General features: G+C 38.7%; 2 protein-coding genes across 2 annotated transcripts in view; one reads left to right on the top strand and one right to left on the bottom strand.

Moving 5' to 3' along the window:
- The window catches only part of LOC308079212 (mixed lineage kinase domain-like protein), a 165920-nt gene that overhangs the window by 61363 nt on the left and 81162 nt on the right, over positions 1 to 23395 (top strand). The window lies entirely within an intron of this gene.
- On the bottom strand, positions 9158 to 22388 carry ca9 (carbonic anhydrase IX; the record flags this gene model as incomplete). Its single annotated transcript, XM_080420550.1, has 9 exons — positions 9158 to 9192; positions 10596 to 10722; positions 11422 to 11579; positions 11680 to 11746; positions 12124 to 12216; positions 13927 to 14069; positions 15688 to 15861; positions 17283 to 17312; positions 22277 to 22388. 9 exons carry the CDS (start codon positions 22386 to 22388, stop codon positions 9158 to 9160), a joined length of 939 nt encoding a protein of 312 aa, XP_080276676.1.

Raw genomic sequence — 23395 nt, 5'->3', positions numbered from 1 at the left:
TATGGGTTAATATTATAGTATAGGCTAATACTGTACATTTAGTGTTCCGGAGTGATACACTTTTTAGATTCTGTGCAAAACTATTCCCATTGAGTGTCTGTTTATATGTGTCTGTGCATTTGCTGCATATTTCATTACAAAACACACCCAATATTAAGAGGTCAGACATAGGTTTAATGCATTTTGTATCTAAAACCTGTACCATACATACAGTATCTAACTAGAAATGGAAGGTCCTGAGCGCATATCTGCCTGGGTTGCCTAGCCAGGGCTGTGCAAGTCGTGGGTTGTGGCCATCGGGGCACAAGGAAGCGGGGTGGGGTGGGGGGTACCATTTGCAACATATGGTGCAACTTTACACATTTTGTGTCGCTCCCTACGGAAATAAATTAAATTGCTTTTGGAGACTCACTGCCCCGCAAAGTGCAATTACAATTTGGGACTGATATGTTGCGTTCATGACATGACATTTGTTGTAAGAAATATAGTCCCCTCCCATTAATCTTAATTATTTCAAGTATGTATTTCTATCATCAGCAACAATTTGCATAGTGATGGGGAATAAAGGGAACTCGCAAAGACAAGAGATTTTGACGACAGTGAACTGAAAGAAAGAAGGAACTGAAATATATAACCCATATACAAACACATGTTTTGAATTAACTCTGGAAAAACTTGAAGAAAGGCACTGGATTAAGTAAGCTTGGCTGTTAGCCTGCTCCTGACCAGGCTAACTTCACAGCTAAATTGCCATGGTAACTAAGGAAGGCTTGCTTCAATTCTCTTTCGTGGAATCGGGTCATGGCTAAACTTAGCCAGGGTGAACTGGCTAAACTAATCTTCAAGATAATGCAGCTTTCATGGAACCGATTCATCCCAGCCAGGATAGGGGTTAAAGCCAGGCTTTAGCTCTAATTCACCTTTCGAGGAATAGGGCCCTGGTCAAGGCCAAGACTCGGACATGAAGGGTACAAACCCATTTTGTGTTTGTTGTAATGTAAAGCTAATGAATGGGAAGCTCTAATTTTGGCACCGTAATGCATACAATAGTAGGGCAGTATGGCATTCATGACATGCATAGAAAATGGAGATTGGTCTTTTTTTAAACCAAAATGTCAGATAAACTGTAAATCATTCCAGACCTTCCGTCCGGCATTTTGAAATCCTAGTGCGAGCTCTATGTTGTTGATAAATTGCATTCATATACGGATGAACATTAAAATATATATATTTTTAAACATACCCCCCCTAGCCTGGTAAACCCTCCCTCCGGAAATCTCATTTCTCTTTGATTCCAGGAGTGAGTCTGGCCTGATAGCCCATTGTGGGGGTTTCTAGTGGAATTACCAAATAACCGAGCCTATCAGCGTCGTCGCACATCGTTCTGTGATTGACAGCGACAGTTGGCCAATCAGGTGGCGAGTTCGAGTGAGCCCAAAACACGAACGGCAGCCATCTTTTTCTTGTCCGCTATATTCTCCGCTATTTTTTTACTTCAAAAAGCTCTCTAACTTCTATTTTGAGGCACGGAATTTACTTATAAGATATCGTTTGGATAGAATTTACTTGTTTAACTTCATATATGTGGTCAATTAATCATGACAAAGCCTATTTAAAAATAAAAATTTAGAGAACCGGTAGGGGTGGGCAGTGACACCCATGTATCCAAATAAGGCAACCCATTTTGGGCATGAACGTCTCAAAAGTCCCGTAGCGTCACATTAGACTGGTGAACTGCTGATTGGCTGAAGGGGAAAAATTATCATTGGCTGAAGGGGTTGTCAGTCAACTGTATTACTCCCGCCCAACTCCAGCCCGCAGCCAATATTGCAGAATGGGCGATCAGGCCAGACTCACTCCTGGAATCAAATAGAAATGAGATTTCCGGAGGGAGGGTTTACCAGGCTAACCCCCCCCCCCCCGCTCCAACATTTGTATACTCTTCAGTTTATGAATAAATCACACCACACAAAATGTATGTTTCTACAGTTTCATTACATTCAGAGTGCAAATGGTACATTCACAGTGTTGGAACTGGCCATAAATAGTTAATAATTTAAGGTAAAATTGGGCTTTATAATGTACTCTTTCACTATTTACATGGAACATTTATGAAGAGTGACAACAATAAGGCATGCCTTATTTCATACCAAAAACAATAGCCAATCTACAAGCTCACAACATGTCGATGTAGATCGGCTAGTTGAACTATTTGACAATGCTTTGAAAAATAAGTAAGGCACCGGCAAAAATAGGGCCCTCGATCATTCCCATTGCCATCTACATGCCCGTCTTTGCTGACTTGTATGTGACATTCTGCCATCTAGGCTATAGACCAATTATTTGTATATAAACATTGAAACTGATGATGTGCGCATGTCGGTTGCATGCAGGCGATTCTAAACAGATTCTCAAACCTCATTTCGGTTTCACCCAACGTCCGTCCCGTGAGGTATTACTCCCGAGCGAGATGATCGACTGCTAGGTGCCCGCAACGAGCAGTCAATTGCCTTGCGTGCCGTTGAGTGCTGGAGGCAGGGTTTGAGGACAACTGGTTTGGGAATCGCTTACAACAACAGAAACCAAGGAGTATATTTAAAGGCAGGGTATAAGTGATATTTTGGGGTTAAAACAAAACATTTTAAAGCTCTGTATTGTGATAGTAATCCTTGATATAGCGTGTATGTTCAGTAACAGGGGTCTCCATGTCTCTCCAGCTCTTTAACAGAAAAAAAATATTCAGGTGGGTTGCCAAATGTCAGCCAATCAGGAGAGAGTAGGCTACCCATATCAACTTTGATAGTGTTTCCAGTTACAATTTTTTCTGCTCATTTCTTTGTGCCATCACTTCCACTTGCACTTGTTTAATCTTTATCCTGTGTGAGTTCTGATACAATTGGTATCCCAACCTGAAAATGATGTTTTACTAAAGAGCTGGAGAGACATGGAGACCCCTGTTACTGAACAACCACTCTAAAGCAATGATTACTATCACAATATAGAGCTATATTTAACACTTATTTTCCACACCATGAATTTAATTTTTTTTTTTGGGGGGGGGGGGGGTATTTTTTGGGCTCCCCAGTGTCTCTTGTACCCCAAAAAATATTTTTTTTAACATTCAGTCATTCATTCTCATTTCAGAGATTTTCAGAATGGGCGTGTCTTAACAGGCCATTTCAGAATGGCAATGCAAGTGACATCACTTGCCTTGCCATTGCATTGATGATGGCCAGACAGAATTGCTCAGTAGCCCCCCCCCTGCCCAAAAGGACGTTTTGGTATTGCAGCTGAAAGTGCTGTATAAGCCAGAGACAATTGACTTGGGATGAGTATATCTGAGTGATGATTTAGGCTCAAACCTTTTGAAAAAGGTTTGAGGGACATATACCATATGATATTAAATACCAAATATTTTTTTTAAATTCATGGTGTAGATCCTTTAACAAAGGAAAATCACTTACCCTACCTTTAAAGATGCAGTAAGTGATATGTTTTGTTAATGTAAGTGTTACATAGCTCTATATTCTGATATCATTGCTATAGTTTGTTAAGCAACAGGGGGTCTTCCCTGTCTCTCCAGATGTTTAGTAAACAGAAAATACTATTCAGGTTGGGATTGCAATTGTATCCAATCAATCAGGAGAGAGAACACACGATAAATGACTGAAATTGGAAGTGATGACACAAAGATTTGAGCCGACTAAATTGGAACTGTAAGCTGATAAAATGGGTACTCTCTCCTGATTGGCTGCCCACCTGAAAATGTATTTTCTGTTTAGCTGTAGCGATAGGGAGACACCCGTTATGGAACAAACACTATTTCGCAATGGTTACTACCAGCATACAGAGCTTTAACTCTTTAACAAAAACACATTGTTTTAATCACAAAATGTCACAGTGCGTGTTCTAAATCTTTTATTTCCGCACTGGGAGGAAAAGTGACGTTTGATGGAATGCATTTTTACGTAAGTGCCGTGACTTCATTTCCTTCGGGTCTTCGGAGCGGTCGGGTTCTTTTGCAACTTGCCTCTGTGCACGCATGCCTGCTTGACACCAGTGTGAAGTGTTCCGATAAGGGCTATACATCCTGTGTCTTTGCCTGCTTGTATGTGACATTCTGCCAGGAATCCTTCCTCACACTGGAGAGAAGAAATAAATAGCGGTGCAACAGTTAATCAAACTAATTGATTTAATTGATTATAAAAAATAATCAATCGATAATTTAATAAAATTATCAATTAACTCTTTAACTGCCAAAAACGGGAATTCCCGTCCGATGGCTCTATGGCTATCATGGCCAATGACGGAAAGAAGGAAAATAAAATTGAAAAAATTATTATTATTATTATTTTATTTTATTTTTTTGAATTTTTGGATTTTTTGGGGTTTTTTCTTTTTTGGGTTATCTCAAAGGAACTAGGAGATAACGCTATCCAAAAAATTGCTGCTACATTCACTTCAATGTTAAAAAACTAACGGAGGAAAAATGCACCTTTTTCCTGGCACTGGGACGACACAGTCTGAAATAAGTGTGGCAGTGAAAGAGTTAATAATCGATCCCAATTTCGGGCATGTGATTATAGGTGAAAGTCCCCAAAAAAAATCTATACAAAATAAGGAAAATAGGCAATCTGCAAACGCACATCGTGAAGCCATGTAAGCTTGTAGATTGGTCATTTATTATTTTTTGCATGACACTGCTGTGAGACAAAGTATGAAATAATGCTTATGTGGCTAATAGATTCATTGATAATAAAAAAAAGAAAAAAGAAAATATGTGCCACTGCTTCCCGATTATTGGATTCATTGAAAAAGTATTCAATAGAGTAATCACCGAAAAGAGCCCAGAAATAGGGCGGGTCAATGTGTTGGGTTGGTTGTGACATAGCCTACTTCAATCGTACATGAATTCCAGAACATGAATGGTCTGAATTTCCATACTGTACCTGGTGTGTGTTGTTTTCCGTTGACGACACCAAAATACAGTCAGTATGAGCAACGTAACAGCAAAGAGGATCCCAAATGCTACAGCAAGTATATCACCTGTCAACAAAATGCATTTTTAGAGACAGCTGTAGCCATTTCAATTCATTCATTATATTGTCACTGCTTGCCACCATTCATTTCAAGACATTTGTATTACACACAAATGTGTTTAAAAAAGGCCCCTATGAAATATATTGATTTGCTTTGTTTCTTTTATTTCTTTTTAGAAGCTCCGCGCAGCACTCTGGTAACCCTGTGTTTGTAAAATGTGCTATATAAATAAAGTGGACTGGGAAATGACACAGGGACAGGGAATGCATTTCTTCTTTCATTTATATTTCGAGATTTTCTGAAAATGCATTATTATCAAAGACAACAAGCTATGAACAGATGCTGTGATGACACATAGCTACAAGAGGTGTCGCCAAATATAATCCTTAATCCATTGATACCTGGAACGCATATGTGTCACTTTAGATGTCTTTGGCTATTCAAAAATAGCAGATATACAAGCTCATAGCGAGCTTGTAGATCTGCTATTTTTGGAAAATCGTGATTTTTTTTTTTATAATTTTTTTTTCGTTAGGATTTAGATTTTCTTTAAAGAATCGCCTCAGGTCTTAATGGGTTAAATAAATAAAAAAGGAGACATTTTAACTTACTTTTTCTCTCCCACAGGCTCTCTATGGCTGAAAAACCAGAGAAACAGAAAGAAACATTTTTTTAAACACGCATGTAATCAGGAGTGAGATATGTGTGTTTAATGTGTGATATTATAATCATCAAAGGCAGCCTCAACTACTGATAATACTACTGATAACACTGTGAAAGAACTTAAAGGGATATTTCACCTTCCCGAAAATAATTGGTCATTTTATTGTCTACTCAGGCTTTTGGGAGCACCCTGGACAGTTTTTAAGTTGCTTGATTCAGTATTTAGATATTTGTTATTCATTTTATCAGACACGCCCCCTTCCTATACAAACCCATTATAACTTCAAACTCCATTTTAAACATGTTAGATTGATCGGAAACACCTGTTCTTGTATGGTTCTGGTGACTGATATTGTCCTTCTAATACGCGAGGAGACCGTGTTTTTTCAATTACTTTTTTTTTTTAATTGGAAAATGAAAAAAAGAAAAGAAAATACAATAAAATGTTTAAATTAAATAATCAAAAAAACACAGCCCCCTCACGTATTAGGGGGGACAGTATGAGTCACCAGAACCAAGGACGGGTGTTTTCGAATCAATCATGGTTAAAATGGAGTTTGAAGTTACAATGGGTTTGTATAGGAAGGGGGGCGTGTCTGATCAAATTAATATCAAATATCTGAATACTGAATCAAGCAACTTAAAAACTGTCTGGGGGGGCTCACATAAGCCTGAGTAAAGCCTGAACTTAAAGTGAAATATCCCTTTAAGCTGTAAAAGTTGTTAAAAGAAATGTCTAAATATGCATGGCTTCAATTAAACTACAAATGGAATTATGGAAATAATTCATGTGGTGGTTTGTTTATAAATCTATGTTAGTGTTTATCTATTTGCCATCACATCCTCTGTGTTGTGCTCAGTGGTGGAAGGTAAAGTACCATTTTGATGTATTTTTTACTTTACTGGAGTGCTTACAATTTTCAATCATTTTACTCCGCTCCATCTCGGACGCAAATATTGTACTTTTACTCCTCTACAATTATTTGAAAACTTGAGTTATAGTTACATTGTAAAACATTCATTAACCACTTCAGCTATGGCTATTTGAAAATAGCCTATCTGCAAGCTCACAACACTTCACTTTGCGACGCGTCGTGAGCTTGTAGATCTGCTATTTTGAAAGGATTTTTAGTATGAATTATTTGTGGACATAAATACCTTTGTACTTTTACACATTTTGAATACCAGACTTTTACTTGTAACAAAGTATTTCTACATTGTGGTATTGATCATTTTACTTGATACTTTTCCTTGCACTCCAGTGGATGAACGGACATCAATGCCTGCAGCCTTTGACCCATCATTGTAGGCTGGAGAGACCCCTTTAAAGACAAATTCCAAAAGGGTCAAAGCTCAATATTTTCTTTCTGCCACCAAAGCATCAGCCCCCTCTTCCCGGCAGGGACGTGCACAGATAGACTCTAGGTGGTGCTAGAGCACCTGCCCTTTGCCCTCTTGACCAGAAGTGCCCTTTTGAAAAAAAGAGAAAAAACGTTTTTCTTTCCAGTTTACAGCAGGGGTCTTCAACAGGGGGTCCGGGACCCCTAGGGTCCTCAGAGTTACTACAGGGGGTCCGCCAAATCTTTATGTGATATGATTTTTCTTTTTACCATAACCACTCGAAACCTAGCATCCCTTTTCTGAGGAGAACTTTAGCCAGAAATAGCCGATCTACAAGCTCACAACGCCTCGCGCTGCGAAAAACTAAACAAGATATCAAATGGCATTCCATTGTGGATAATTAACTTTAGGGTTGTTGATAATGAGTTTTTAGTTTGAACCACTTAAACACTTAACCACTTAACCTATATTCTTGTAAGATTAATAGAGAAAATAGCCGATCTACAAGTTCACAATGCATTGCATCACTGCTCTGCATTACAGATCTGCATACTGCATCTGATTTTTTTTTTTTAATGTTCCAGGGACCCCCAGAAGCAAAGATTTGAGTTACAAATAAATGTAAGCTTTAAAAAATATATATATATTAAAGAGTCTACACCATGAAAATCACTTTTTTCTTGTTTTTTTGTATTTTTTGGGGTCCCCAGTGTCTCTTGTACCCCAAAAAATGTTATTTTTTTTAATTCAGTCATTCCTTCTCATTTCATGGATTTCCAGAATGGGCGTGTCTGAACAGGCGATCTCAGAATGGCAATGTTTATGAGGTCATAAACATTTTTGATGGCAAACCCAATGTTAAATGAAAAGTGCCCGAATCGCTCTGAAACTTTTTCTACCCCCCCTAAGTGGGGGTCTACGAACAAATACTTCGGGCTCGGATTTTGGCTCCGCCCCCCGGAAGTGGGTGAAACAGGCACCTCAAACACTTGGTGGAATTGTTCAAAAATGTTCAAAGTGTTTTTTTTTCGATTTTGTATTTTTCTTAGATGCTTCTTTTTATGCAGAATTTTTCCTTTTTTTTTTTTTTTTTTAAATATATTTTTTTATTAACATAATTTTGTATTAACAGAATTGCTCAGTAGCCCCCCCCTGCCCAAGAGGACGTTTTGGTATTGCAGCTGAAAGTGCTGTATAAGCCAGAGACAATTGACTTGGGATGAGTATATCTGAGTGATGATTTAGGCTCAAACCTTTTGAAAAAGGTTTGAGGGACATACACCATATGATATTAAATATCAAATATTTTTTTTAAATTCATGGTGTAGCTCCTTTAAAAGATTTGCTCAAATGTTCAAGATTTTTCAAAAATAGCAGATCTACAAGCTACAAGCTTGTATATCTGCTATTTTTGAATAGCCAAAGTATTAAATAATGGTCTTAGTGGTTACACAGATGCGTTCCCGGTTTTAATGGTTTAAGTAGGTGTCTCAAGAAGGTACATTTTTATGAGTCGAAGGTGACATTTACACGTGTAGAGTCTGTGTGTTGTGCCGCACGGCATGGCGGTACAGTAGCGCGTCACGCTTATTTACTTCTGGTGGACTCGTGCCAAAGGTTGTACTTTTATCTGACGTGAGCAATATGGCTCCGTTTACCTCACGAGATTAGACATTCCACCCTTGACAAGGACACACTATGTGAACAATGCGACATTAACACCAGACCACATGCACACGCACACTGCAAGGCCCACTAATTATCATGCAGTCAGCAGTGGTGGAAAGTAACTAAGTACATGTACGAGTAGGAGTACTGTACTTAAGTACAATTTTGAGGTACTTTACTGGAGTATTTCCAATTTTCATTACTTTTACCTCTACTCCACTATCCATCTCAGAGGCAAATATTGTACTTTTACAACTTTAGTCAATAATTACTTTGCAGATATAAATTATTATATTATAAAACATAGTAAAACATAGGGGTAGTCATGTCCTTGGTTGGTCACAGTGAACCCCAGTTAAATATTATTCAACAAGTATTCCAATCATGATGAACATAGGCTACTACTACTACAGTACTGTAGGTAATAATTTAAGGAATTATCCCCTCAGGGGAACTTGCAAACGATACTGGAGAACCCTGCTGCATGAGCGCAGGACAGACGTTTCCAAATATGCACACAGTCCATCCGTCCGTCCATTAATCCGATATGTTTAAATGTCATTTATCATGGCTTTCATTGGCTGCATCGCTGTATCACGTCTCTGCTCTCAGTGCTGATGATGAACCCTACGACCCCCTCCAGCTCACTCAGATCAGCTAACAGCCTACTGTACTACTTACTGCATGCACAATCACACACATGCATATAGAGACAGAATCACCTTCAGGAGGCTTGCAATTCCAAACTGGCCCCTGTCAAAGTCCTAACCTACCCCCCCCCTCCCCCTCCCCTCCTCCTGAAACTGTCTATTGTACATATTTCTTGTTTTTTTACACCAGTAACATGTAAGCTGATTGTATGACGTTCTGCATAGTAGTGTATATTTGTATGTCTTAACCCATTAAGACCTGGAACTGTGTCATTTTTAGATTTGAGCTAAAAAAGCATTATTTCACACTTTGGGCTATTCAAAAATAGCAGATCTACAAGCTCATAGCGCGGCACCGAGTGCCGCGCTACGAGCTTGTAGATCTGCTATTTTTGAAAAATCGTGAAAATGTGTGCAAATCTTTGAATATATATATATTTTTAAAGCGAACATTTTTAACTCAAATCTTTGCTTCTGGGGGGTCCCTGGAACAAGATATTTTGATGGGGGTCCGCGGGCAAATACATATAATTTTGGGGGTCCTTTGACATGAAAAAGATTGAGCACCACTGATATAGAAACATAAGTTTTTCAGAATACTGTTGAGATTTAGGAGACATGTAGAATCGGCTTCAGGTCTCAATGGGTTAAACCAGTAACATGTAAGCTGATTGTATGACGTTCTGCATAGTAGTGTATATTTGTATGTCTTAAATGTCATCATGATTTGAGTGCACAGGGATCTCATTTTAAATAAGCCACTGTGCTTTTATGAGCGATCCAGTTTAGAGGACCTTGTATTGTGATTTGTACTTCCATGTACTGTTACTGTACCATGTCTTTCTAAATAAAGTGTTCAATCAATCAATCAATCACAGATCTCCCTTAACCCCTTGACTGGGATCCCCCCAGGGGTCTATGTTAGGCCCCTGGCCGTTTGCCCTCTACAGCAAATCCCTTCACCGAAAATGAAGATCTACAAGCTCACATCGTGTTGTATTGCAGCACATTGTGGGCCTGGTCTACAAGATACGCTAACACCACAAAGACACCCATGTATCTGTCAAACTACTTCACAAACGTCGATGACGTCCACGATCGCAACCCCAGAGGGAGCTCCACTAATCACGTTCAACCCAGATTTGGCTCAAACAAGGGGTTAAAATCGTGACCCCATGAATTGACATTGAATCGTGAAATAACGCATCATGCTACAGTATCTTTTTTTTTTACCTCCAGGACTGGAGGTCGCAGTGAAAGATGCGAGGACGCTTCTCCCATGGAGAAGCTGTGGCACTCTGAAGTTCTTGTTGAGCTTCCGGCTCTGGTCCGCTTTAAGAGTTTCTTCAAGCGCCGCCATCTGTAAACATATGTTTTTATCACAGAATGTCAACAACCGACCTTCTCGCTCACACTTTTCTGTAATTATCATTATCGACCACCGTTGACCAAAAACATTGAACATATGTTGTGGTAGGGCTGGAAAATAACCGAAAATATATCGAAACCGATATTTAGAACCAATAACCGACTTATAACCGAACTATCAAGAAGCGTGTTTTTTTTTTGTTGATAAATGTTTTTATCAACAGTAATATATATATTTATTTATTTATTTATTTATTTATTTATTTATTTATTTATCGATTAAATTGATTTGTCTGATCAACCACTTAACCCTGTATTAAATGTCTTTGTTCAATAGTGGTGTACAAAAATAGTGAAAATAGTCGATTTACAATCTTGCAGATCTGCCTTTTTCATTTTTTTCATTTAAAATAATAATATATTATTATTAAATTATCGCTCATTAATTGTAATCACGGCAAATGTTTGAAATTATCGTGATATTGATTTGAAGTCATATCACCCAGCCCTACGTTGAGGGGATAATCTACTTCTAGGTGCATGTCAAAGTATTTAAACAGATGACAGGGAGGAGTTTGCTAAAGATAACACACACCTAGGAGTGGATTATCCCACTTAAAGTCATACTGTAACATTCATTATCAACGTCAGGCTGGAACGGCTGGGATAGATAGATAGATAACTGACTGACTTGTCGTCTAGACAGAGAGACGGTGTCGTTGAAGAGTGTCCATGTGACCGTCTGGAAACAAGGGGGCGTGGTCAGAGATCCGGTGTATCTGTAGAACCTGCGCAGGTCGTTGGGAAGCAGATGACGGACGTTGAATCCTGGGATCTCTGTATTGGACTCTAAAAGAAAACACAGGAAAGATGTTTTAATTATGTCAAAAAACTGTATTAATGTCTATACCTATTGAAACAGCTGGACAAAATAAACAATAGAGTTTACCTTCAATGCTGACATCAGTAAGTGCAGCCAGGATCTTTTCATAGTCCTTATTCTCATGAAGACCAATCTACAAGTACAAGAACATCTAAAGATAATTCTCTGACATTTTACAGTTTTTTCTTTTACAGTATGTCATGAAATTATGCTATCTGTCACTGACTGTCACTTTAGTGACGTTTAGTGACACTGATGTTTGACTGTTTGTTTCAAAGGACCATAGTGGTGTTCTGTCATGTCTAGTGCAGGGGTCGTCAACGTTTTTCAGCCCGAGGACCCCCTAGCTGAAAGAGAGATGAAGCAGGGACCCCCCCTATACTGTATAACATTGTATTTTCATAGATTTCATAGACCAACACCAAACCTCTTTGCCGAAAATAGCCAATCTACAAGCTCACAATGCCTCGCAGCGTTACACTACACACGTACATGCTAAGGCCTACTCACCCCAATGAACGCTCCCAGTACAGCCAGTCCGTCCGGTTGGCTGGCTGCCTCTGCCAGGCCTGCATATTTAGAGTTGTAATGAACAATGTGCAGCTGGGAATCAAAACAGACACGTTAACTCGTCCTGCTGCATACAACCTCCATGCATGTAGGGGTGGCAACAGCTAATCAATATAATCGATTTATATCGGGGAAAAAAAACATTTTAGCATTTTGAAAAGAGACAATCTACAAGCTCACAACGCGATTTGACCCGTTGTGAGCTTGTAGATTGGCTATTTTTGCATTTTTGTGTAACACTGTTAAAATAGGGCTAATTACAGTACCGCGGGAAGTAGGGGTGCTGGGGGTGCGGCGCCCCCCCCCCCAGGTACCACACCCCCTACCGCCCCCCCATCAAAAAATAATAATTTATGGGGCGGTGTAGCCGCCCCTATAAGTGGGGTTGGGACACCTCATTAATCACCCTTCGCTGTACTGTGATTGGCTCATTAGTACACCCCTAGCTGTACTGTGATTGGCTGACTCTATTGGCTGACTCTATTCAGCACTGGTAGCGAGACACATGATGACATTAATAACCTATACATAGGACTACGCACTTCAAAAAATCCATATTTTTTTTTAAGTGAGCTTGCATCACTATGATGACCACTGTGATGACCACACCGCCCACTTCACACTGGGTGTGATTTTTTTTTGATAATAAACCGGTAAAATCAGGCAAAAATAAGAATTAAATAACATAACTCTAACCTAACCCTAACCCTAATCCTAAAACCGAAATAAAGAAACCAAAAACTGGGAGAAAAAAAACGAACCCAATCCGCCCAGAACCGCGCGTGCATGAGATGCGCATACCGCACCCCTAACCTAAAAGGTCTTCCCAACCACTCATAATATTAGTTGTGCTGAGCTATTTACATAGATCTTGTATGATTTTCTTTTATTTCATACAGTTGACAGTTTGTGAATTCTGCCAATAAACCAGATTTGCAGTGGGGTTTGAATATGTTCAAGCCCGACCGTATATAGTACACAGCATACTGTAAACCAGTGTGCACATGAGGTCAGACGTTAGACATAAGGTTCAAAGTGGTAACACTTCGGTATAGGTCCACATACAGAAGCTGCAAGTATGTACATGAGATTAGACATTAACCCTTTAAGACCGGGGGACGCATCTGTGTAACCACTTTATCCATATTTTATACTTTTGGCTATAAAAAAATAGCAGATATACAAGCTCATAGCGCGGCACCGAGTGCCGCGCTATGAGCTTGTAGATCTGCTATTTTTTTTTTAATCGTGTTTTTTTTTTGCAAATCTTTGAATATATATCTATAAAGCAATTGTTTTTTACTCAAATCTTTGCTTCTGGGGGTCCCTGGATTTATTTATTTTTGAGATGGGGGTCCGCAGCCAAATACATATCGTTGTGGGGCTCCTTAACACTGACATTAATATTATAGCAACATAAGTGTTTCAGAAAACTGTTTTAAACTGATTTAGAAGACATTTGTAGAATCCCCAGAAGCAATAACATTTTAGCTAGAAATGCTCGCTTTAAATATATATATATTCAAAGATTTGCACAACATTTTTCACGATTTAAAAAAAATAGCAGATCTACAAGCTCATAGCGCGGCACTCGGTGCCGCGCTATGAGCTTGTAGATCTGCTATTTTTGAATAGCAGATCAAAAATGACACACAGATGCGTTCTCAGGTCTTAAAGAGTTAAGTTGCAAAAGAGTACACTGCGTGTGGTAGGCCTATAGCCACAGTATTACAGCAGCCTCACCTCGGCAGGGAAATGCACTTGGTCTATAGTGTGTTCTGACCCGGGAACTGCCACCGTCCCCCAGTGGAAATGCAGCTGAGCAGCAAGGAACGTGGTGGCGAAGCCGCTCACAATCTGCAGGCTTTCTGGGAGCTTCAGCTGTACTGGGAACCATAGAACATCACACACACACACACACACACACACACACAGTGGTGTGGACAGTAAGTACGTTTACTTTGAGGAGCACTTCATCCAGTGGTGGAAAAAGTACTCGAATTCTTTACTTAAGTAAAAGTACCAATACGGCAATATAAAAATACGTAAGTAAAAGTAAAAGTCCAGAATTCTAAATTTATTTGAGTAAAAGTACAAAAGTATTGGCATCAAAATGTACTTAAAGTACCAAAAGTAAAAGTACTAAATATTTGAAAATAGCAGATCTACAAGCTCAAAACGCGTCGCGATGCGACGCGTTTTGAGCTTGTAGATCGGCTATTTTCAAATAGTCTCTGTATAAAATAGGGCTAAAGTGGTTAATGTATGTTTCATAATATCATAATTTATATCTGAAAAGTAACTAGTAACTAAAGTTTTCAAGTAATTGTAGTGGAGTAAAAGTACAATATTTGCCTCTGAGATGTAGTGGAGTAGAAGTAAAAGTATTGGAAATTGGAAATACTCAAGTAAAGTACAAATACCTCAAAATTGTACTTAAGTACAGTACTTAAGTAAATGTACTTAGTTACTTTACACCACTGACTTCATCCATGTTCAACCTCGTCTTCATATAAGTGGTCCTCTGTTCATTATGAGACTCTGCATCTCATTGGTCCGCTATGGACGGTTCAGAAACCTAGTGTCTACCAATGACAACATTGATGGGCATTCTAAGCTAATAGAAACTAAAAGCCTTCCCCCTTAGCACGCTGAAATAGAAGCCATTATTCTTGCATGAATTAAAAATACAAGTTTTAAATATTGTTTTAAGCAGCACACAGCAAACCTAAAATGATTTTTTTTTTTTTTTTAATATCTGCTTTTTTCCTATTCTATCTGCTCTGATTAATTTTCGTGCCTTTTTGTTTTTCCTTTTATTTCTAATTTTCTCTTACAATTGTGCCTACAACTGTCCTGGGAATTGAGGGTGGGGGGAGGGTGGGATAGGGGAATGTAGTATATGTACATTTTGTTTGTCTCTCTGTGATACGATATGAAAAAAAAATTATGTGCAGTATGCTTGCCCCTGGGCCTTGTAAAAAAAACGAATAAAAAGATCTTGAAAAGAAATATTGTTTTAAATTACTAAGCCTACCTATCGATGACTATGGAAATCACTGGTAGGCGGGTTTCAGAACTGTCCACAGCCCTCCTCTGAGACAGTGAGTAGACAGGAAGGGTGCCATCTTGTAATGATTATCAGTGACGACCAATTGTATGAAGACAGGGTGGACATGGGGTCAAGTGGTCCTTCAAGCACATTGTTTTTGTTTCTATACTGTACTTTACTCGAGCATTTGCATTTTTGGATACTTGTAGGAGCCTGATTGGTTGTGCTCCAGGTGACTGGCACGGAACATTACCGATGTACACGCTCACAATGCCATCACAATGCAACTCATTGTAAGCTTGTAGATCTGAAATTTCCCTTTTTTTCCTTATTTTTCTAATTTATTTTGGGGGGAAAAGCTACATTTAAAAACACGATTCAGATCAACTATTGATTATTTTATAGAACTGATTACATCGATTAGTTCAATTAACGGTTGCACCTGTACTTACATGTGTGGCCATTGTTGAACAGCGTGAGTCCTGCAGGCTCATTGGTCAGATCGTAACCGTCCAGCGTGATGGCAGGCAGACTGGGGTCAAAGGTCACCGCATCGGTGTCAATATCGATGGGTGACTGGGACGTCCCACTGCAGTGCTCGAAAGCACTGGACCACGACTCCTGATCTGTTCAACCAATCGGAATGTTAGACATAAGTATCGTTGCCGTCGGGCAGAAACCCTGCATCTTCAAATGTTCGTATTTATTTTTCTCCCCAATTTAGTCGTTACGACAATTGTTTCCACCCCACACACACATGGCTGTGTGTTGTCACCAGTGGTGGAAAGTAACTAAGTACATTTACTCAAGTACTGTACTTAAGTACAATTTTTAGGTATTTGTACTTTACTTGAGTATTTCCAATTTCTAATACTTTTACTTCTACTCCACTACGTCTCAGAGGCAAATATTCTACTTTTACTCCACTACAATTATTTGAAAACTTTAGTTACTAGTTACTCTTCAGAAATAAACTATGATATAATGAAACATACATTAACCACTTTAGCCCTATTTTAAACCTAGGCTATTTGAAAATAGCCGATCTACAAGCTCACAACGCGTCGCATCGCGACGCGTTGTGAGCTTGTAGATCTGCTATTTTCAAATATTTAGTACTTTTACTTTTGGTACTTTAAGTACATTTTGATGCCAATACTTTTGTACTTTTACTCAAGTACATTTTTAATTCTGGACTTTTACTTGTAACAGAGTATTTTTATATTGCAGTATTGATACTTTTACTTAAGTAAAGAATTTGAGTACTTTTTCCACCACTGGTTGTCACTGCTGTCGCATCCTACTGACGGTGAGGAGCGCCCCCACCTGGGGGACATAGAACCTTCGTCCTACTCCTCCCTCCCAGCACTTCCCGCCAACAGGCTCCGCCCCCCAGCCCGTAGGAGTACGTGCAGCGACAAATATTGTATACACTTGTATACATTTCTTTTTTCTTCTGTAAGTGTCTACGGAAAGTGGTGGAAAAAGTACTCAAATTCTTTACTTAAGTAAAAGTACCAATACTGCAATATAAAAATACTCTGTAACAAGTAAAAGTCCAGAATTAAAAATTTACTTGAGTAAAAGTACAAAAGTATTGGCATCAAAATGTACTTGAAGTACCAAAAGTAAAAGTACTAAATATTTGAAAATAGCAGATCTACAAGCTCACAACGCGTCGCGACGCGTTGTGAGCTTGTAGATCGGCTATTTTCAAATAGCCTAGGTATGAAATAGGTTTAAAGTGGTTTAATGTATGTTTCATTATATCATAATTTATTTCTGAAAAGTAACTAGTAACTAAAGTTTTCAAGTAAATGTAGTGGAGTAAAAGTACAATATTTGCCTCTGAGATGTAGTGGAGTAGAAGTAAAAGTATTGGAAATTGGAAATACTCAAGTAAAGTACAACTACCTCAAAATTGTACTTAAGTACAGTACTTAAGTAAATGTACTTTCCACCACTGGTCTACGGAAAGTGAAAGTGTTTCAGTCGCTACCTTTGTGCTAATGGAATTGCAAAGGTAAAAAGACGTCACCATACTTACCATCATATCCCCAATGTTCATGTGATGTACCTGGAATTGACAAAAAGGCATTAAGAATCAAAAACAATTCATAGAAATAACGATGCAACCATTATGATTCACAAACGATTCATCACCAAGAATGGTATTGGAAACAAGACTCGCCGGCAGCATTTGCCAGTGAAGTTAAAGATGGGGTGCCATGATATTTTTCAACCCTAAAACCTGATCATAAGGTATTATTATTATGTAAGGATTTTTTTCAACAAAAAAAAAGTGTACAGAAATTGTTAAAATTATGTTTTAATGTGGACACGCCTCCAGTTCATTAAGTATACCTGGTTCTCACCTTAGCACCTCCTCCACCACCTTAGCACCACCCACCTGTCCTAGTCCCTCCTCCTCCTCATGCCCACACCTGTTATGTTCTGATAATGAGGGGGAGGGTATGGCTTTGTGATGTCACTAAAGCGCTGTTTCTCTATTGGCACGTTTGACCCTCAAGGTTTCAGCCTCCAGGAAGAAACTCCAAATAGTCAGAGAAGACATAAAACACCATAAAAACACCACCGGGGGGCTTAATGAAGTTCTATCAACCTCATAGACCTCATTTAAAAAGTGCAAAAACATGGCACCGGCTCTTTAACTTGCCCTCATGCATTTTCCAATGGTGGACAAAGCAGCAGTAGGCCGGTGGCTCAGGTCACCCCTGTAAATAACTTTTTCATCCACGGTCCCTGAGTTACGTTGGTACTTTATAGAACATCACATTCATAGTATGGTCTGTAAATGAAGGAACCTTTCCCCTTAAGTATGTCACAAGGAAAACCTGAGAGAATATCTGTTTCCATTAGGACAAATTGAAAATAACTTTATACTTGACTTTTAACCAATTGAATTCCAGCGTCCCCATTCTGGGGGGAACATTCACCAAAAATAGCAGATATACAACTGCTATTTTTGGTGAAGAGATTTGGTGTAGATGGAAAAAGAACGCACCAAGTACAGTGCAACTCAGGTTCGTTTGAATAAGTACGAGGGTCTAAGTGGTTAAGCTGAAGTGATATAGAGCATCGCAGTTCCCGCCCACTTCCTGGTTCCACTTAAAAAAACTCAATGCATTTTTCCCATTGACATTTCCAAAAATATTTATATCAATTAATTTAAGCCTAGAATCAAGCCATCCAGGGTCCTGGTGAATCATGACCATAAAACATTTTTTTCTGTGATTTCTTTTATTTTATATTTAATTATATGATATACTATATTTAATAAATACCCTTTGTTTTGCCGTTTTCAAAAAAGTTTTTTCACAGAATCAAACGTTTTATGGTCATGATTCACCAGGACCATGGATGGCTTGATTCTAGGCTTAAATTAATTGATATAAATATTTTTGGAAACGTCAATGGGAAAAATGCATTGAGTATTTTGCAGTGGAACCCGGAAGGGGCGGGAACTGCGATGCTCTATAGGCAAATTCCAAATAATATCAAAGTATTCTGCGGCTCCCCTGGGCTTGTGTCACCGCACCCTGCAGAAACCCTGCAGTAGGCTACCTAGTTCTTGAGTCAAAGTATAGATACTCCTGGTCAAATATTAATCAACTACAAGTGAGAGTGTCAAATTTGTACTTGAGTTAATGTACTGGAGTAATTGCTTTTAAAAATACAAAAACGGAATTCAAACGTACATGCTTTTAGAAATACTTTAAGTATTCAAAAGTACAAATAGTAGAAAGTGCATTTTATTTTTAATATCACTCCAATACTGTATTCAAATTTTGACATTTTTCAAACCAAATAACATTTATTTTCAGAAATATCAATAGTGAAAATAGATCTATAAGCTCACAATGCCTAGCATTGCATTGTGTTGTGAGCTTGTAGATCGGTTATTTTCACTATATAGTCAGGTTCCTTATGCTTTGATTTAAAATGTTGTTGGTCATTTTGGACTCAGTCATGCATATAAGGGTTAATGTTGTAAAGTTTTGTAGCTTTATAACTACCACCATTGGATTCCTTGACACTGAAAATGTAGGTTTAGCAGTTAAAATCAATGTTCCAGCTTATTTAGAGGCAGAGATATTAAAAAAACGTACATTTTAGGGTGGCCATTTTGTAAATGCCAATATGGCTGCCATATACACATCTGGGCAAATGCAAACATTGATTTTCTGATTCCTTAGACAATAACCTTGTATAGTATAAAATGTATAGTTTTTCAAATCTTCAAAAAAATCCAACAGTATTACATAGTGAACCTGACTAATAGGGCTTAAAGTGGCACTATGTAACTTTGTTTAATGAATACATTTACATTTTGTCCAATCTGTATGGTAGAGTATGTTAATACAATATAACTTATACAATTGGGGTGGTTGTGTTTTGACTCCATGCTCTTCTATTGAGACGTTTAGATTGTGTCAAAGGTCTATAGACACAGGATCTGACACACATTTTGACCTGAAGGTCAAGATTCAATGTATCCCCTGAGCAAGCAGGCCGGCTCTATTAGCTCAATGGTAAAAATGTCAGCACTTGCGCAGGACACCGGGTTCAAATCCGCGGTAGAAGAGGAAAGTTACATACTGTGGTGAAGCTTGAAGTGGTTCATTCATAATGTTATTTTTCCCTTCTTAGAAATTGTACTAGTACAATACTCAACTAAATGTAATCCGTTGCTTTCCACCACTGGCATTTTCTCATCCAATATTGATGATTATCTGGCATGGACAAGCTGAGCAACTCAGCCTAAAGGCAAAAAGCCTAATTATCTCCCCTGGCCAAGGGGGATTCCCTCTTGGCCTTGCATTGTGAGCTTGTAGATCGGCTATTTTTCGGCTGAATGTTCGCCCCCAGAAAAGGGACGCTAGGTTGCATGTGGTTAAAGGGCAAGACCAGAGGTTTGGGTTGTGTAGTTACCTTGCCATTATGTAACTCCAAAGGTGGGCAAGAAATAAAAAATAATTGCTCCATTGATTAGAAATTGAGAATTCAAAATATGCTCCCCATTGACTTACATTGTATGGTAAAACAGCTCTCAAAGTCACTATTTTAGCACGTAAACGAACGCAAACAAAGTTGATTCAGACAATATAGAACATCACCAAACCCAGTACTGTTTTTTTTTTTAAATAAAAATGTCAACTTCCTGTTGATTTTGCCATTTTTAATAAGTGGAAAACCTGGACTGGATCCGCGGATCCGGATCCAGATCTTCAAATAGTAAAATCAACAAGAAGCTGACATTTTTATTAAAAAAACAAATAGTACTGGGTTTGGTGATGCTCTATATTGTCTGAGCTTTGTTTGTGTTCATTTATGTGCTAAAAGAGTGACTTTGAGAGCTGTTTTAACATACAATGTAAGTCAATGAGGAGCATATTTTTGAATTATCAATTTCTAATCAATGGAGCAATTATTTTTTATTTCTTGCCCACCTTTGGAGTTACATCATGGCAAGGTAACTACACAACCCAAACCTCTACCAAAGTGGTCTTACCCTTTAAAACATTCAACAAGACACAACGTCTCACCCGTTCCTCCGCTCTGGACATAAAACTAATTATCAGCTTAAACTTTATAGTGTTCCATTGAATTTTTTGTCTCATCACTTTCAATTGCACTGCTGTGTATCCGTATCCTGTAGCAGTGTACACTGTACGGTATGAGTTCTCAAAGTGGGGTCCGGGGACACCCAGGGGTCCTTGAGGGAGTTCCAGGGGGTCCCCAGGTAAATGACGGATAGTTAAGAACCAAATGGACCCTTATGGCTCTGTAACTCTGAGAGTGTACAAATGGAACCACATTTTGGCACTCCCAGAGTTAAATTAACATTGAATGGGGGTCCACAGGCTAATAAGTGTCAATTTGGGGGTCCTTGACATGAGTTTGAGAACCACTCTCCTGACAGGATTCAATTTGTGTCCGGACCTGAAAATGTATTTTGTGTTTTACTAAGACTTGAAGACTGGGAGAGCCGTTACTGAACACTCTAGCAGTGATTACTATACAGAACTATTTAACACTTATTTTAAGAAAACAATATCGCTTACACCCCTTTAACATTGGGATGGGACCTCTTAATCGGTGGCAGTGCGTAACGGCTCTTATCGTCTTTTAACATGCTTAAGGTTTGACCTTTGATTGGCTTCCAAATCTTATCGTAGTTGGATGGTTATCATGAGAAAGTGTTGACTCATTAGGTCTCGTATCTGACTGGACTAATGTTTCTCTACTAACATACCCGATAGGCTTACGTTTGTCACTGTGAAATAAATAAATAATTTTCCATCTATGATTTCTATAGCATATAGAAATTAATGTTCAGTTCTAAAATACACCAAACCAATAATAAAAAAACGACTCACATTTTTATACCAGCTGAACCAAGTGAACAAGTGAATCCCTCAGTAAACCAACTAGGCTTACATTCAATAAATAGTGTCTTGAATAACATACATTAGTATAAAGCGCGAAGGCGTAATTTCAGGAAAGAACTAGAAAAACGTGACCACTCGCGTCGCTTGTAGATCGGCTATTTTTGAAAATTAAGAAAAGAAAAAAAAATTGAAGGTGCTTTGAAAATGTTTGCTTAAAATATTTGCTGAAAATAGGACGACATGTCCCCAGCAAAAAAAGTGTTAATACAGAATCACCATCATTTAAACCACTTTATCCCATTTATACGTTGGCTATTAAAAAATAGCAGATCTACAAGCTCACAGCTTGTATCTGCTATTTTTGAACATTTTAGAAAAATCTAATTTAGAAAAGTGAAAAATGTTGAATCATTTTAGATGTTTTAACACAAATCTTGTCTTCTGGGGCTCCCACCCACAAACATTTTCAAATTGGGGTCCGCGGCCAAATATATATCAATCTAGGGGTGCTTGGCACAAAAAAGTTTGAGAACTACCGTTGTAAGGGGTGGCAATTGCCATTCCCTGGGACCCCTAATGACAGCCCAACTAAAGTTGTCAACCAGAAAGTGATTGAATGGTGACTCACCCTTGGAGTGGCCCCCGCCCTGCTCTTCCTCTGAAGAGGAAGAGGATGATGAGCTGGAGGCTCCTCGCAGCACACCAAAGAAGAGAACGTGGAAGAGGATCCTCAGCTTCATCGTCATCCCCACAGTGTTCAGCTTCACTGCAGAGAACTTCCTTTGATGTCTCTCTCTCTCTCTCTCTCTCTCTCTCTCTCTCTCTCTCTCTCTCTCACTCGCTCTCACTCTCTCTCTCTCTCTCACACACACACTCACAAGCTCTCTCTCTCTCTCTCTCTCTCTCTCTCTCTCTCTCTCTCTCTCTCTCTCTCTCTCTCTCTCTCTCTCTCTCACTCGCTCTCACTCTCTCTCTCTCTCACACACACACTCACAAGCTCTCTCTCTCTCTCTCTCTCTCTCTCTCTCTCTCTCTGATCACTTCATAAAGGAAGAATGGAGACAGCCAATCAGGACACTAGACTCCCCCCCCATTGGGTATATATATGTACTGTATTAATTGACAGATATATTTTATACTTAGGGCATTCGAAAATAGCCATAGCCATCTACAAGTTTGCAATGTGATGCATTGTGAGCTTGTAGATGAGCATTTTTTTTAATAATTTGAAACTGGGAAAAAAAAAATATATAAATATAATTAGTTTGGTATTGTAAGTATATTTTTATGGCAATACTATTACTCAAGGACTAAATCATTGAATGCATGCCTTTTACTTGTATTTCTATATTGTGGTATTGCCATTTTTACTCAAAACATCAGAGTTCTTCAACCACTGCTGCTTCAGAAAAATCATTTATTTCAGGATCCTGCATCTCTTTCCCTGGCCTGCACAAGTGCATAAAGTACAGAGTACAAACAAGGGACAAAGTACACAGTCTCATAAAGTGCCATATAGTCATCAGGCTACATACATATACATACCCATTAAGCCCCCATTCATTCTGGGCATGTCTCTTGCATGCTTACTATGGAAAATTTGCACATGGAACTGCTGGGATGTACACCAATGTACCAGAACAGATGACTACTTAGGTTAGCTGCTGTAAATGTTTAACTCTCCATAGATTGTACATTACTCAACATGTATTATCCATATGCCCACTGGGTAGGCTGGCTGACACTG

Source organism: Gymnoscopelus braueri (genome assembly GCF_963280865.1).
Source record: "Gymnoscopelus braueri genome assembly, chromosome: 23".
Taxonomy (NCBI): Eukaryota; Metazoa; Chordata; class Actinopteri; order Myctophiformes; family Myctophidae; genus Gymnoscopelus; species Gymnoscopelus braueri.
This window is presented reverse-complemented; position numbering and strand designations above follow the sequence as displayed.